Here is a 16631-nt window from a genome sequence, read left to right on the forward strand (position 1 = left end):
CCCACCTCCCTCCCTCCCCAGGGACAGGCAGCTTTACGGAAGGAGCAGCTTGAGAAGGCGCACGGTGCGATTCCCCATGCTGGGAACATGTCCCTTCCCAAGCACAGCCCGTACGGCGCTTGGACAAGGGAAACGGCTGTGATTGCTGGAAGACTGTGGGAGAGGGGACCATGGGCAGGATGGTTCAAAATCAAGGCAGGTGGGGTGAGAGGCGTCAGCCCTCACCGAGGTCTTCTGGGGTCAACAGGTTCTGTGGCCTCTGGGACACTTGGACACGGTGATGCTCCCGGGCAGAGAGACCCCCTACCTTGACAGCTCATGGGTACTCCAGGGTTACCAGAGAGGACCGTGATGAGCATTAAACAGGAATAAGGATCCCAGGATAGGAGCGGGGAGACAGGGAGCTGAGCAGCCGTGCAGAAGTGGCGTGTCCTATCTCCTCACCAACAGCACAGGCAGCTCCCAACTGAAGGAGTTGGGATAATGCTGCCTGGAGCAGTGGCAAAAATCACCTGGTGGTTTCCAGCGTTGGAGGATGGAAGCAGAAAGCAGGAGGCACCTAAAAAGCTGGTGGGGCAAAGAGTAGAGACTGTGCCCCATCACGGAGCCAAGAGAAAGGCACTACAGTCCTCAGCTGCACTGGCTGTGTATGGCAGAACACCCAGACCCCAACATTAGAAGGACAGTAAGGAATCCATCATACCTATGGAAACACACACACCACCTCCATGGGCACCCGAGGCTGGGTCCAGCCGGGCAGCGCAGAGAGAAGCAACACCCGTGCCATAGCTCAGAGGGAGTCCGTTCGCTTACGGGCAAACACAGCTGACATGGTCTTGACAATGCCACGAATCCCAGTACCCTTTTTCAGTGCCAGTTTGGTGTCAGGGATGCGCTCGGCCAGTCCATGGAAGACCATGAGGGCCCCGTGATAAGCCTCGGCTGCAGAAACCTCGTAGAAACCACAGTCTAAAGAGAGGGCCAGGAGCCGACCCTCCTCTCTGGACACCACCCGTTGGTGGTGCAGGTCCCGTTTGTTGCCAACGATGACAATGGGCACCTTCTCTTGATTCTGCGCCTCCTTGGCTGCTTTGATGAACTGGATTTTGAGGGGCAGGATGTTGAAGCTGGCACGGTCGCAGATGCTGTAGACCAGGACAAAGCTGTCTGCCCACTGGATTCGTTTCTCCTCCGAGGAGCCCTCCTCTGCCTGCTCCTAAGGAAAGGGAAAAGGGAGGTTTCTTTACCCAGTTCCTTCCCTCCACACCTCCTAGCATGGGGCATGGCGATCCTGAGCCCATCGAGAGAGGGAAGGATAGTGAGCAGCAGCAGAAGGTCAGAGAGAAAGAGGAGAACTGAGGAAGGCAGAGCAGGACCTGGCAGACCTCACCATGGGGTCATGATTTGGGATTCAGCATCACTGTCCTCACTTCACCACCCAGCTGGGAAACACTGCAGGCTGTAGCTGATAACAGTGTGGCAACCTCAGAGCAGCACTTCCACTTCATTAGCACAGTCCTGTGCTCAATCCGGGCTAATAACGTTAGTGCTTCAGCCCCAACGCCCTTAGAGGACCACGGGCTGCAGTGACTATTGCTACCCTTCCAGCAACGCTGCTGCCCTGTGCTCTGTAGGCAAGAAGGGTTTGGTCACCTACAAACCATCTGACGTGAGAGTTTTGCTCAGCTGGAGCTCCCAGCCTATGGTTCCCTCTACATAACTTTTAGTAAAGGGTTTTTTTTTCTCCCCAGGGTGAAAACGGGTTGATGGGAGCGGAGCCATCTCACCTGGGAATTGGGGACATCCCAGATGTGGAAGAGAATCTCTCGGCCATCCACGGTCAGGTTGTGGCTGTAGATGAATTCTACCAAAAAACGAGAACAAAGATCTTATTGGTCTTCATTGGACCCAAGAGATAGCTCCCTCAACTCAGGTCTTCTCCTCCTGGGGACAAGCCTGTCACATCCACCGTGGGAGATCGTGCTCTACAAGGCAAGGTCAGGGGGCTCTTTTTGTACAGTAACAACCACGCAGAGCATGGTGGCCTCCAGGACTGTGACTGCCCTAGCTTGCCTCCACCCCAGCATGCAGTCCAGGCACACTGGTGCCACCAGCTGCCACACAGGACCTTTTGGACCCAGAGAAGCAGTTCTAGAGCAAAGAGATGGGTGACTGAACAAATACAACCATTGAGCCCTCCGGGAGCAGGCGAAGGCTCTGGAGAAAGGCAGGAGAGGATAGGAAGCAATGAAATCCCACGGGCAGAAGCAGGATCTCCTCCTGACCCCAGTCCCTAAGGGGAACTGGCCTGACCCTGGCGCGCCACTCACCCATGTCTCCGTACTCCCCGATAAAGCGCCGAGTGAGGAAACGCACAGTCAGAGCTGCAGAAGGGAGAATGAGAATCATCAGAATAACCCTAAACATGAGGATTTTCCTCTTTAAATCCAGAGCAGAGTCAGACACCATCCCCCTATAAACTCCCAGTAGCAGGAAAAACCTCTGGTTTTCTCCCAGCCCTGGGCAGGTCTGCAAGCAGAGCAGAGGCACAGCATGAACCAGAGCGTCAGCAAACCACAGCTCAGTGGAAGATACCTTCCCTCTTCACTCGCCCGCTGCCTGCAAGGTTGCACTCAGCTTCCCCACCCAGAATCACCACCACACCTGAAAGCTCAGCCCCATCTCACCAGCTTGCTCTGCGGGGCTGCTCTCTGCCGCTTGTTCTCCAAACGCTGCTGCGGAGAGTTCAGCCCTTTTTTGTGAAGAGAAGCAGGTCTCCCTGCCTGGGGAACCCCCTGCTCCCAGCTCACGGTCAGTCGGTTCTTACCTGATTTCCCCACGTTTTCTGCTCCCATAATGAGGACGTTTGCTTCCATCTTCAGGGCGGTGGGGCCAGGCACCTCCATGAGGGCAGGGTGGTCAGGGGTGAAGCTGGCGCTCCGGCGCAGTGGGAGCCGGAGTCCCATGCTGAGCGCGGCCATGCCTCGTCAGCAGCCCCAGCAGCATCTGTGACTCCTTTCCGTGCAGCCAAGGAGCCAGCGCTTCCCACGGCACTCAGGGGACCCACGAGGTCCATACCCCTCCCCGCAGGGGCGGTGCGGCCAGAGCTGCAGGCGGCCAGATGAAAAACTTTGTTATCGCGCAGATCGTCCTGAACATTTGTCAGTGCCCAGAGCCAGCCCTGCCATCTCCTGGCACGGCAGGTGGCCAGGAAGCACCAGCTGTCTGCACCAGCTGCTCTGCAAACTGCATCCCATGCCTGCACCTCAAGCACGTTATCCCTTGGCAGGGCCACATATACCATTGTCCCTTCCCCACAGTGACTGTTAAGCTGCCCACGAGGAATGGTGGAGTGTCTCACGAGTGGTGGAGCGTCTCACAAGTGATGGAGCATCTCACAGTTGATGGAGCGTTGTTTCTCAAGTGGTGCAGTATCTCACAAGTGGTAGTGCATTGTCCGATGAGTGATGGAGCGCGTCACAACTGATGAAGCATTGTCTCACAAGTGGAGCATCTCACGAGAGATGGAGTCTCTTGTGAGTGAGGGAGCATCTCATGAGTTACAGAACATTGTTTCACAAGTGGTGCAGCATATCGTAAGTGACAGAGCATCTCATGAGTGATGGAGCATTGTCTCACTAGTGGTGGAGCATCTCACAAGTGGCAGAATGTTGTTTCACGAGAGGTAGAGCATCTCACAAGAGATGGAGTCTCTTGTGAGTGAGGGAGCATCTCACAAGTGAGGGAGCATTGTCTCATGAGCGATGGAGCGTTGTTTCACAAGTGGTGCAGCATCTCAGAAGTGGTGGAGCATTGTCTCACGAGAGATGGAGTGTGTCACGAGTGATGAAGCGTTGTCTCACAAGTCATGAAGCATCTCAGGAGAGATGGAGTGTCTTGTGAGTGATGGAGCATCTCACAAGTGATGGAGCGCTGTCTCACGAGTGGCGCAGCATCTCACCGGCGATGGAGCCCCTCGGGAGCACCCACCCCTTGCCCCCGCCCACCCGTGTCCCCGGCCCCCTCCCCACGCCACCCTCGCCCCGCCACCCCGCTCCGGCCGCTCCCTCCCGGGCTGTCGCCTTTCTGCCCGAGGGGCGGCGACCTCCCCCCGGCCGCTCCCGCCGCTCCCCGGGCCCGGTGCTGGCGGGGCCGAGCCGCCCCCCCTCCCCGGTCCCCCCCACCTCCGCGGGGCCGGGCGGAGCCGCCTGACGCCATCGCGGCGCGCCGGGGCGGTGCGGCCCCGCTATGGCGGCGGAGGGGGCGGCGGTGCGGGTAGCGGTGCGGGTGAGGCCGCTGCTGCCCCGGGAGGCGCTGCGGGGACACCGGCCCTGCCTGCGGGGCGACGCCGCCACCGGCGAGGTGGCGCTGGGCCGCCGCCGCCGCTTCCGCTTCGCCGCCGTGTTGCCCGAGGGCGCGGGGCAGGCGGCCGTGTACCGGGCCTGCGTGCAGCCGCTGCTGCGGGCCTTCTTCCGCGGCTTCAACGCCACCGTCTTCGCCTACGGGCAGACCGGCTCCGGCAAGACCTACACCATCGGGGAGGCAAGCGTCGGTGAGTCGCGGCACGGCCGGTGGCACCGTGCCCGCCGGCATCGCCGTCCCACCAGCATCGCCACCATCCTCTGCGCTCCCCACCAACCCCACCAGTGCCACATCGCCACCTCCCTCCATCCCAAGCCAAGCCACCATCCCAGCCATCCCTCCCAACCCACCAACCTCACCCATGCCGCCATCCCTACCCAGCTCATCAGCTTTGCTTTCTCCACCCAAACCCACCAACATCACCATCTCCATCACTTCTGACATCACCATCCCAATCAATCCATCCACCCTGCCCTCCCTCTTGACCCTGCCAGCCCCGCCCCCCCCCCAGCCCAAACCAACCACCACCCCTCCCCATCCTGCCCACCCCAACAGCCTTTCCTGACCCCCACTGCCTACGCTGCTGTAACCACCCCCCATGGACAACACCTTTGAGATCGCAGCGCGTAGGTTTTCTCCTCTATCACTGCAGGACAAACAAAATGACCATGTCTGGTCTGGAGGCGGTGATTTCCTTTGGGCACTGATACCTTCGCCTGGCTTGAGTCTATCAGCTTTGTCCTGAAATAAGCCCTAAGGAGAGGGAGGTTTGCAGGGGTTAATCCTGTTAGTTTATGTGGACGAGATGAGGAAAACTTTCCCTCCCATAAGTGCTGGTTTAATGGTATTATGGTATCTTAGAGAGGATGTACTGTAAATGTTTCAGTCAGCTTTAGTTAATTGCATAATTTGTAAACACTAAATTGTTTCCATACTTTCAGTCTACCTCTGTCTTCGGTTTTCCACTTCAGGCTATCATTGCACCAAATTTGGGGATTGCCCCTTTTACACAGCTGTTGGAGACAAAAGCAAAACCATTTAAAATCCAGGCAGCGGAGTGCTGTGGCCAGATACAAGCAGGCTGCCACACAAAAAAAAAAAAAAAAACAAAAAAAAAAAAACAACTTCTCGGAGATGGGAAAGGTTGTGGAGTCATGCTGGCTTCAAAGGACAGCGCGCTGTAGCTTCAGGCACGGTGTTTGCTACCTGCTGAAACGCTAACGTACCTTTTCCTTCTTGAGGAAGGACTGGAAATAAGCAGCGTTGCTGGAATGCAGCACAGCAATGGAATAGGATTTGCCCCAAGGTCCTGTGGCTTAGAAACATTCAGAGGGATGTTTAATCGGGGCTGTGAGGGCCGAGCTGCGCAAGGGTTGTGAGGCTGCTCCTTTCCAGATGACGCCTGTGCTGCAGGCAGGCTCCTGCCCGTGCCTCTGTCCCTGGCCAGCACGGGTTCCCCGGGCATTCGCTGCTCCCCGTGACCATGTGCCTCTCTCTGCCAGCTTCCATCAATGAAGACGAGCAGGGCATCATCCCGCGAGCCATGGCCGAGACCTTCAGGCTCATCGATGAGAATGACCTGATTGACTACACAGTCCGAGTGTCCTACCTGGAGGTGTACAAGGAGGAGTTTCGGGATCTGCTGCAGGTGGATACAGCCAGCAAAGACATCCAAATCCGGGAGGATGATAAGGGGAACGTTGGTATGTGTGGCTGCGCACGGTCTCCCTTTTCTCCTCATGCTCGAGGCGAGTGTTGGGTTATCTATCCCTGAAGGCAGAGCCAGGTCTTCTCCCTCCATCCCTCTCCTGCAGCAGATTGCTGTGCTTAGTCCTGTTTGGTGTGGAATAATGGTCTGTGCATGGCACGGTGCTGGCAGGGCAATGGCGGCAGGCTGTGCAGAAGAGCTTTGTCCTCGGGCAGCCTGTCCCTCCCAGCCACAGCTCCATTTGCCATTGCAGTGCTCTGCGGTGTGAAGGAGTCAGAAGTGGAAGGGCTGGATGAGGTGCTGAGCCTGCTGGAGATGGGGAACACAGCCAAGCACACAGGAGCTACCCATGTCAACAGGCAGTCAAGCCGCTCGCATACCATCTTCACGGTGACCATGGAACAGCGGCGTGGGGCCGGCCGCCTCCCCCTCCACCACCACCCACCCTCCGTCCCAGCCTCAGGCCAAGTCCTGGTTTCCAAATTTCACTTTGTGGACCTGGCGGGCTCAGAACGAATTGTGAAGACTGGAAACACAGGGGAGAGGCTGAAAGAGAGTATCCAGATCAACAGTGGCCTCCTGGCCTTGGGCAATGTCATCAGTGCCTTGGGAGACCCTCAGAGGAAAAGCAGCCACATTCCCTACAGGGACTCCAAAATCACCAGGTACAGCTGGGACTGGGACCCCCCATGTCTCACAGGCTCTTGGCCCAACAGGAGGGAGGTGATGCTTCTCCCTGCCTTTCCCATTCCCAGCCTGCCAGGTTTGGTGGCAGAGTCCCCAGGCTAGCCAAGAGGAGCTTACAGGGCCAGTTGTCCCTTCTGTTGTCACACCACGGCTCTCAGACCAACTGCTTGATGGTATGGGGCCAGTTCACCCGCTGTGCCTTACAGTAGTTTACAGGTCTACCCTCTATGCAGCTCTTCACGTAGGGAAGCTGGAGCAGCAATGAGACCAGGACAGAAATGACAAACTAGCTCAGTGCAGCGCTGCAGAAGATGAAGGTTGCATAAGTCATGCTGCTGAAGCCGAGATGGGGTGTCACCGTGGGTTGTCTTGCCCTTCTTGCCTGGCAGTGAATAAAAAGTGCTTCCAGTAGGCTTGTTCGATGGTGGGCAGTTAAGTTTTTAGCTTGAGCAGGTGGACTTAGCAATCTCCAACAGGTTCCTGTGCAGCATGTTCCTGGGAGTGATCACAGAGTCAGATTTCCATTGATTCTAGAATGGAGTCTGAGAACTCCTAGCCTCAGGAATTATTCAGATGGAAACTTGCCACAGTGTGAACTGTTACTCCTCTACTTAATGATCCTGCTCACTTCAATAGTGCCAAACCAGCCACAGAGCAAGAATATCATTTTACTTGGGCTTAACCTCTGAAGAGGGTTGGAAACCTTCTGGTTCCTGCGTTATTTTGTATTTCAGCTATTTTAATCACTGTGCTCTTCCCTAGGATCCTGAAAGACTCTCTCGGGGGGAATGCCCAGACCGTGATGATAGCCTGTGTCAGCCCATCCTCCTCCGACTTCGATGAGAGCCTCAACACGCTCAATTATGCCAGCCGGGCTCAAAACATCCAGAACAAGGCTGTGGTGAACTGCCGGAAGGAAACAGAGAACGTCGAAGAGCTTCACCTGCAGATAAAGAACCTGCAGAAGGCCCTGGAACAGCGGCACCGCTCCGAGACCCGTATCATCAACCGCTCAGCCACCGCCAAACGATGCGCACCAGACCCCACGGCTCGGCTGCTGGCAGAGTGCGCGCATTACCGGACCTGCACCGATGCCGCATACCGGCTGCTGATGGAGCTGCAGGAGGACAGTAACCTGACGGTGGAGCAGATCCTGCGGGTTAAGGAGTGGCTGTGCGCAGTAGAGAGTGAGAGGAGCGAGCTGACCTCAGCTGGGCTGGATAGCGGCATCGAGAGCACCTCTGCAGAAGACCAGAGCCCTGAGGCACAAGGCTCAAATCTGACAAAAGCCCAGGTAACCGTTGGGGTGTTGCAGCTCTGAGGTTGGGTTCTTCTGATGGTCACTGAAGGCAGCAGCCTCAGCAGGGCATGGTGGAAGGGTCAGGAGAGGGAGAGGAGGAGAAGCAACCCAGCCAAGAGACCGTACGGAGGCAGAAAGATGTGGTCCTTGGAGCAGGCAGGGAGAGGCTGGATTCAGCTATGGCAGAGAGGTTTATTTTGCAGGAAAAATCTTGGTCTATGGAGCTGCTGCGCCCTTGCAGAATCCAGCATGAGAAAGGAAGCACAAAGGTGGATGCTGATGCTGCCTGTCTTGTATTTTGAGGGGCAGGTGAACACCGAGAAGGGGTGTGAGTCCATCAAAGACGAGCAGGTGGCCAAACTGCAGAGGCAAGTGGAGCGCCTGGAGGAGGAGAACCGTGATTTCCTGGCTGCCCTGGAAGATGCTATGGAGCAGTATAAGCTGCAGGTATTTCTGGGTTCTGCTGTCTTTGCAGGGACCTGCCCCACTCCTCCCCTTCCTACCCAGAGGAGGACAGCCCAGCTTTCAGTTTTTTCTGCAGCAGGTCTGTAATCCATGTGTACAAACCCACATTTTTCTCATTGCCTTCTAGAGTGACAAGCTGCAGGAGCAGCAGGATAAGATCTCAGAGCTGCACGTGCGCTTGGAGATGGCAATGCCAAACTTGTGTGTGCCAGAGCTGCTGGAAAACCTTCACCTGGTGACTGCCAGCCAGAGACCTCACACGGCCCCACTGGATGCTGCCCCATCCCATGGCATCAGTGGAGTTCCCTCGAAGCTCCTTCTTGCTGAGCAGAGTGGCAGAGCCCTTTGCAGGAAGGTGAGGGTGCAGGTCTGTGCTGTTGAGGAGCTGCTGTGTTTTCACTTGGATGCTTTCCACTGAGTGAACTCCTTTTTCCCCATCATCGAACACGAACCTTGTCAGAGGCGTAGTCCAGAGGACTGCGCTCGGTGTTCACATCCAAATTGATTCACAACTCCATTAAAACCAGCCCAGCTTCAAAACTGAGGCTTTTACTTTGATGTTACAGGCGGGTCCCAGACTTGCTCAACTTCTGAGCAGTAGAAGGCAGGAGGGCAGGCAGCTGGGTCTAACAAACACGCTGAATTCCATTTTGTTGCTTTTTTTGTTTAGCAGTGACGCCCAGCTGAGAGCTGCTTTTTCTAACATTGGCCCTCACACAGCACGTTTCCTCTCTTCCCGATTCTCTGCCCCAGCAGCTTGACAGCAACAAGGAGGAGGACCTGGCAGGCTGGCACCTGAGTCACATGCAGTCCCCGACTGGTAGTCCAGAGATTAAAGCCACGGTGCTGAGGAGGGAGCTCAGCCAGGACTCAGAGAAGCCGGCAGAGCTGTCCTCGGGAGAGGAGGAGGAGGAGTGGGAACAGAAACGGTCCCTGTCCCAGCGCCGGTGAGTTGGGGTTGTCCCAGCACCATGCAGTGCCCTGGCAGGTGTGTAACCTGGCTGTCCTACCTCTGCATCTCAGCTCTCGTGTAAGATGTAACAGCAAACACTGCCTCCGGGGTCAGTAATTCTGCTGAGACAGCTATCTGCTATTTCCTGACCATAACTACTGTTTCTATCTCCTTCTGAAGCCTGTGGATCATGAGGGTCCTTACTGGGAACAGGTCTGGCAGTGCCCAGACGCAACTAATTAATTTGCTGCTCCTTCTAGAAATGGGATCCAAAGCTGGGGCAAGAAAGAGAAGTTGAGTGAGGAGTCAAACGGAGGCAATGCCCCCTTGATTCAGGAGGAGCAGCTGGAGCTGTTAAAACGTAAGTGGCAACCGTAGGTTGTTGAACAATCTTCCTGGGGCTGGTGGTGCTTCATGGGCACTGCCGATAAAAAGGCAATGTGTCCCACCTGGATGAGCCCAGAGGACAAAAATGGAGCAGATGACAGTATAGCTGCTTTTGTTAAGGAGAAACTTGAACTGCTGGGGTCTGGCAAGAGCTGGGTGTTTTGGTGGAAGCTGCAGCTGACTCTGGGTGATGCTGTGCCAGTTCTTGGCCCCAGACCTAAGATTGGATTGTCCTTCTGTCACCCAACTGCTAAGACAGGACCTTCCTTACCCAGGAATCTGTGTTGCAGAGGTCTGCAGGAAGCGGGAGCCGCTGCTCTGTCCCTGGGAGCGCTTGCCAGGGAAGGACTCTGAGTGGAGGCTGGTGCAAGCACAGCAGAAGATCCGAGAGCTGGCGATCAACATCCGCATGAAGGAGGAGCTGATCACGGAGCTCATTAAGACAGGTGCAGAACTGCTGGTGGGAACATGCATCCATTCCCTATGAAATCTCCTAGCTGGGATGCTTGGTCTCTACTCCCATCCTCACCTTCCCTCCTTGTGTTGTCTGTGCCCAGTCCCTTCCCCTGTCGGCAGCAGAGCACTGTTTCTCCATCCCTCCAGCTGTGAGACCCTTCCTCTTGATTTCTCCTCAAATCCCTTCCCCAGAGTAGCTGAGGGCAAAGAAGCATTGTCTCTGTAGCCAAAAATACCTGAGGAAGAGAGAGGAAAGGTCTGTCTCTTGGCAGGATCCTAGCTGTGAGGGAAGGGGGCCTGCAGGTCACGGAGGGGGGTGTGTTGCAGGCAAGGACGCCCAGGCTCTGAACAAGCAGTACTGCCAGAAGATCAGCGAGCTGGAGCAGGAGGCAGAGCAGGTGCGGGCAGAGCTGAGTGACAGCCAGAAGCAGCTCCAGGAGCTGGAGGGCAAAGAGCTGTGGGACCCTGGGGAGAAGCACAAGCTGCAAGAGTACCGCACACGCGTGGCAGCCGCACAGAGCAAGGCACGGGTGAGTGGGAAGGGCTCTACCTACCCAGGGAGGTGGGCAGGGACAGATTTTGTGCCATCCCTGCAAAGGGCATGGGGGAGACACCAAGCCGAAGGGCAGCTTTGGCCTTCCGGCAGGTTCTCTGCAAGAAGAAGCAGGCAACAGAGAGGCTGGTGTCACTCTCGGCCCAGAGCGAGAAGCGAGTGCAGGAGCTGGAGAGAAATATTCAGCTGATGCGGCGGCAGCAGGGCCAGCTGCAGCGCCGGCTGCGGGAGGAGAGCGAGCAGAAACGGCGGCTGGAGACAGAGGTGAATAAGCGGCAGCACCAAGTCAAGGTAGGAATGGGCAGGAGCAGCTGTGCTACTCCAGTATTCATCAGGAAGATGATGGGTGGGCTCTGCAAGCTGCTGGGCAGGTCAGGGTAGCTCTGATGGGGTCTGTGATTGTCTTGGAGAGAGGATTTTTTTTTTTTTTTAAGAGTATCCAAAGAGCTAGCAGAGAACCTAACCTGTCCCTCAGTCCCTGGCTCTAGGGCAAACAGCCTCTCGAGACTCACAGCTGCTCCTTCCCCTACAGGAACTGGAACTGAAGCACGAGCAGCACCAGAAAATCCTGCGCATCAAAACAGAGGAAATCGCAGCTTTCCAGAGGAAACGGCGGAGTGGCAGCAACGGCTCCGTGATCAGCCTGGAGCAGCAGCAGGTACAGGCAGAGCAAACCTGCTGCCTCTTTCCTGCTCCAAGGGGACTGCCACGGCATACTGCTGGTTGATGGGGGAGGCCAGGGGCTTCAGCTTCAGATGGGACATAGCCCATCCTGCCCTTGAGGAGAATAGTTCATAGTGTCACCTGTATCTAGTAGCAGAGGACTTGGATCTTGTCTTCCCCCAGGACCAGCATTCTCTTCTAAATCCTAGCATTTGTAAAGAAGCTGTGAAATTTTGTCTGTCAGCAGAAGGGTGATGGGAGAAGGGGTTAGCAGAGATGGACTCAAGACTCTCTGATCTCAACCCCATCGCTCTTTAGTCCAGCAGCCCTGGGCATTGCTGTTGCTGTCTGCATGCACGCACATGCCCTTTGCCTCTCCTTCTATCAGAAAATTGAGGAACAGAAGAAGTGGCTGGATATGGAGATGGATAAAGTTCTTGAGCAGCGCCGGGCCCTGGATGAGCTGGAAGATGAGCTGCGGAAGCGGGAAGCTATCGTAGCCAAAAAGGAAGCCCTGCTGCAGGAAAAGAATGGCCTGGAGAGTAAACGACTGCGCTCCAGCCAGGTAGGACAAGAGTGTGACACTTCAGCCCCTTGCTTGATTTCCAGCAGAGGTGGGAGGCTGGAAGACCTGGGTGCCATCCTGGGTCAGACAGAGGGCTGCAGATCAGCATGAGGTGGTGTTGGGAAGAGGGTAGCCAATCTGCCTCTACAGGAGACCCTGCTTGTGCTGTGCCTCTGAGCTAGTTGGTTTGATAGTCCTTGGCTTAAGTGTGCATGTGCTTGACCTATAGAGGGAGTAGAAAGGGGCTGGGGGTCTGCTTGGCCTTTAGAGCAGGTCCCCTTAAGCATCTTCTGCTGCAGGCACTGACAGATGACATAGTGCGTGTGTCCAGCCGCCTGGAGCACCTGGAGAAGGAGCTGACTGAGAAGAATGGGCAGCTGCGTCATGGCAGCGCCCACGACCAGCAGCAGATCCGCCAGGAGATCAACAGCCTGCGCCAGGAGAAGGACCAGCTGCTCAAACAGAGGTTGGAGCTCGACAACAAGCTGCGTCAGGGCACCCTGCTGTCCCCAGAGGTACCTCTTCATGGGCTGGGCTGCTCTGCTTGCAAGAGCATGAGGCAGTAACAGAGAAGTACCTGAAAGGAAGTTGTAGTGAGGTGGGGGTTGGTCTCTTCTCCCAAGTAACAAGTAATAGGACAAGAGGAAACAGCCTCAAGTTGCTCCAGAGGAGGTTTAGACTGGATATTAAGAAAAATTTCTTCACCAAAAGGGTTGTCAAGCATTGGAGCAGGCTGCCCAGGGAAGTGGTGGAGTCACCATCCCTGGAGATATTTAAAGGCAGGTAGATGTGGTGCTGAGGGACATGGTTTAGTGGTGGAGTTGGCAGTGTTAGGTTTACGGTTGGACTTAATGATCTTAAAGGTCTTTTCCAACCTAAATGATTCTATGATTTTAAGTAAAGACCTGAGCATGGGGTTGATAGCAAATGCTCCCCCACTGTGCATATGCCAACTTCTTGCCAGCGCTACTGAGGTGACAAGGGACATCAGGGGAGGGTGAGACAGAGATGCTCCCTAGTAACTGCAGCTCTGCCCTGGCAGGAAGAACGGATCTTGTTCCAGCTGGATGAGGCAATTGAGGCTCTGGATGCAGCCATCGAGTACAAGAATGAGTCTATCACGTGCAGGCAACGAGTTCTGCGGGCCTCGGCCAGCCTCCTGTCCCAGTGCGAGATGAACCTCATGGCCAAGCTCAGCTACCTTTCCTCCTCTGAGACCCGAGCTCTGCTCTGCAAGTACTTTGACAAGGTAGGAGACAACTGCCCTCTGTGCTGGTGGGAGCTGTACTATCAGACCAAACTCTTGTTTTCCTCAGCTTCAAGCTTTCTGCCTGCCTCCTACTGTACTTTTGCCCTGTAAAGTCAGGCCACAAAGCCACAGCACCATGATGCCTACCTGCCCCAAAACCTGGGCGAGGGGCTTAACTAGTCATAGGATCCCTGCGGCGGCTCTGCCACCTCAGTGCAACCGCACATTATGCTTCCCTTCGTGAGGCAGCTGTGACATCCCAGAACTACTAACCTTCATATGCTGTACCAAAATACTAACTTGATCAGGCTCAGCGGGGCAGGAAATCTTCCCAAGCTCTGAAGGAGCTGAGATGCTACTTGCTTTTGGGCCCTGGCCAGGTGGTGACACTACGAGAGGATCAGCACAGGCAGCACATTGCCTTCTCAGAGCTGGAGATGCAGCTGGAAGAGCAGCAGCAGCTGGTGTACTGGCTGGAGGCAGCCGTGGAGCGCCAGCGCTTGGAGATGGACCGTCAGCTTACCCTGCAGCAGAAGGAACACGAGCAGAACATGCAGTTACTGCTCCAGCAGAGCCGCGGTAACCACCCAGCTCCTGTAACGGGCAGAAGTGGCACTGCGTTCATCACTCACAGGGCTTGCAGCTTGAAACATCCTTTTTTTTTTTTTTTTCCTTGTAGAGCACATGGATGAGGGGCTGGCCAGCAGCAAGCTGCAGTATGAGTCAAGGATTCAGGTGCTGGAAAAGGAGCTGAGCCGTTATAGGTGGGCAAACCAGGAGCTGAACCAGAGGCTGAGTAACATGAACCTCCATCCTGGACAGACCAGAGGTGAGAGGAAACCCAAGCTGGAGCTTTGCTGTTCCTACCAAGTTAAAAAAGGAGTTTAAATTCCTTTCCCTAGTAGTAGTGATTGCTTGGCACAGAGTCAGGAGCAGTGTGGGTTGTTGCTGGCCTTACAGAAGTGCTGTACAGGCACTGATTTTGATGAGGAAAGTAGAGATCCTGATATTCATCTTGGTACCCCCAATCTTTCCCTGCAGGGATGGAGAGAAGCATTCATGGGGCTGGGGACAGAGCTCCCCCTACGCTTGGGACCTATGAAGAGTCCAATCTTGGGGAACAGTCTGTGGCCATCACTGAAGAAAGCCATTGGGTCAGGGATGAGAGCAGGGACCTCGTGCACGCCCCGTTGCCGTCGACGTGGCGGCGTTCATCCCTGCCCAATGACAGCCCCGGGGACCTTCGGCAGAGGGATGCTGAGCACTTGCTGAGAGTGGGGCAGCCCCACGAGGTACACCCACCACGGAGCCTCGCTCCCGCCTCCAAGCCCCGCCGGGAGCTGCGCAGAGCCAGCCTGAATGCAACCCCAGTGCCTTACCACCCAGCAATGATAGACGTGAGGAAAAACCCACTCTAGACATAGGCTTAACACTTACCCAGCATAGGGCAGGGAGGAGCAGATATTGCTGATGTGAGCTTAAGAGCCTTCCTGTCCCTGAAGCCAGTCTGGCGACAAACCTGTTACCTTTCAGAGGCCTGAGGGAAAAAAAGATTTGACTTTTCATCATAAGGGAAGCGTGTAAGGTGTGGGACCATCAGCCTACATTCTCCACGTTGCTGCCAGTCCAGACAGCACTGACTGGACACCTTTCCTCCCACACCCTCAGCAGCTTAAACACTGGGAAGTAGGAGATACATCCCACCCCGGCCTCCAACACTAAAAACTTGTTTACAGTTTGGCAACTTCTGCTGCAGGACTTGCTCAGCCCTAGCAGCCTCAGAGGGAGATGCTCTGCAGTCCTGCAGAACTTATACATAGATTTTTGTAGTAACTTTGGTTTTTTTTACATTTCTACTGTAACTTTTATAATAAAGCAGAGTGATTTTTTGTGAAGCGGTCATTTGTCAGAGGCTCCAGTCACTTACTCTCAGTATGTAGGAAAGGAGTTCTATTTAAACCTCACTGCATGGGAATTCAGCTGCTGTCACCGTGTTGCCTTAATGTTTAAGTACCTGCTTTATAAGTGCTCCCTGGTTCAGTGCCATTTTCTGCTCTAGCCCATAAGCTGCTTTATGCAGCATTTTCTTACTCTTGGGAAAACTTCCAGTCTGTATGTAAAGGGAGATTAAATACAAACCTGCAACTTAACGTTGACGCTATCCACCTAGGGAAAGGGGACACAAGTTTAACTGGCAGAGCAAGAAATGAAAGCCCAGGGTACCTGCTTTAAGGGCAAGGGGGGAAAAGAGCAGCTTGGCTGCCTGATCCTAAAGAGCAAGCCACTGCTTCAGCCTGAAATCACAAAGAGCACAACTACCACAACTACCATTTGAGGAGTAACATACACCAAGTCAAAAGCCAGCACCTGAAAAAGGAACCACCTTATGATCTTCCTCCTACATACTTGATCTTGCCTGCAGGAGTGTGGCTTTGAGGGGTGGACATTACTGAGGGGTGGACATTACTGAGGGCTCTACACATGGCTGAGCAGCAAAAATAAAAATTAAGTTCAGAGCCTTTATTTCCCACTGTTGAAAACGAAGATCTTTGGCAGAGGAAAGAAGAATCCATCCTACTTGGAAGTAGTCTTGTAGCTCCATGCTCATGTACCAATCCACGCACCCTTGAAGCGGGCACACCTCTCCACAAGCAAAACAAACACTGGTAAGCACACCATTCCTTCTCTCTTGCTAGAGGGAAACAGTCAGCTTTCCTGCAACAAACAGTGCTTCCAGGAAAGAAATTCCATTCAATACCATCTAGCCCCTCAAAGCCACATAACAAACTTCTGCATTGCCATGCCTGGTTTCAGGATGACCTCACACTATCTTCATAGCTCTCTGCTTCCTGTGCATTCACTAGACAGGGGGAAGTCACCCCACTGCTATCCTGCCATGCACAGATTGCTATCCTAGGGGGAAAAACAGCCCTTCTAACAGAATGCACAATTTTAGCCCCTTGTAGGCTACATCACAGGCACTGAATCACAGCTCCTGCTGTCTTCATGGGGCTAGAATGCAAGCATATCTCTCAAATAATTAGTCATTATTTAATCAGTGACTCAGTTTGGTAAAGAGTAGTCTTTGGACTGTCATCTCCAGTTATTCCATCCAAGTTGTACCTCTCAAGGAAGTTTCCCCAGCCAGTCCTCTCCGAGTCACTGTGAGTTTGCAGAAGAGGAGCAGATACACCAAATCATTCGTGATCTGCAAAAAGGGAGAATCAAACTCCTCTCCTTCCCTGTTCCCTGCTAAGTTATCTTTCCCCTCCTCTGTACTCTTT

General features: G+C 54.7%; 2 protein-coding genes across 2 annotated transcripts; one reads left to right on the plus strand and one right to left on the minus strand.

The window, feature by feature from the left end:
* Window positions 1–790: 790 nt before the first annotated feature.
* LOC309676490 (ras-related and estrogen-regulated growth inhibitor-like protein) lies at window positions 791–2981 on the minus strand (the record flags this gene model as incomplete). The annotated part of the gene is made up of 4 exons (XM_082489041.1): window positions 791–1216; window positions 1788–1864; window positions 2331–2384; window positions 2828–2981. 4 exons carry the CDS (start codon window positions 2979–2981, stop codon window positions 791–793), a joined length of 711 nt encoding a protein of 236 aa, XP_082345167.1.
* Window positions 2982–4248: 1267 nt separating this feature from the next.
* KIF7 (kinesin family member 7) lies at window positions 4249–15222 on the plus strand (the record flags this gene model as incomplete). Its single annotated transcript, XM_082488962.1, has 18 exons — window positions 4249–4552; window positions 5865–6065; window positions 6324–6735; window positions 7520–8051; window positions 8367–8504; window positions 8650–8877; window positions 9279–9469; window positions 9735–9835; window positions 10152–10307; window positions 10645–10847; window positions 10964–11161; window positions 11403–11528; window positions 11922–12098; window positions 12398–12613; window positions 13141–13347; window positions 13728–13926; window positions 14027–14176; window positions 14389–15222. The coding sequence occupies 18 exons, from the start codon at window positions 4249–4251 to the stop codon at window positions 14763–14765; spliced, it is 4116 nt and encodes a 1371-aa protein (XP_082345088.1). The 3' UTR covers window positions 14766–15222.
* Window positions 15223–16631: the final 1409 nt, after the last annotated feature.

The sequence above is a fragment of the Vanellus vanellus genome (genome assembly GCF_965231255.1).
Source record: "Vanellus vanellus genome assembly, chromosome: 11".
Taxonomy (NCBI): domain Eukaryota; kingdom Metazoa; phylum Chordata; class Aves; order Charadriiformes; family Charadriidae; genus Vanellus; species Vanellus vanellus.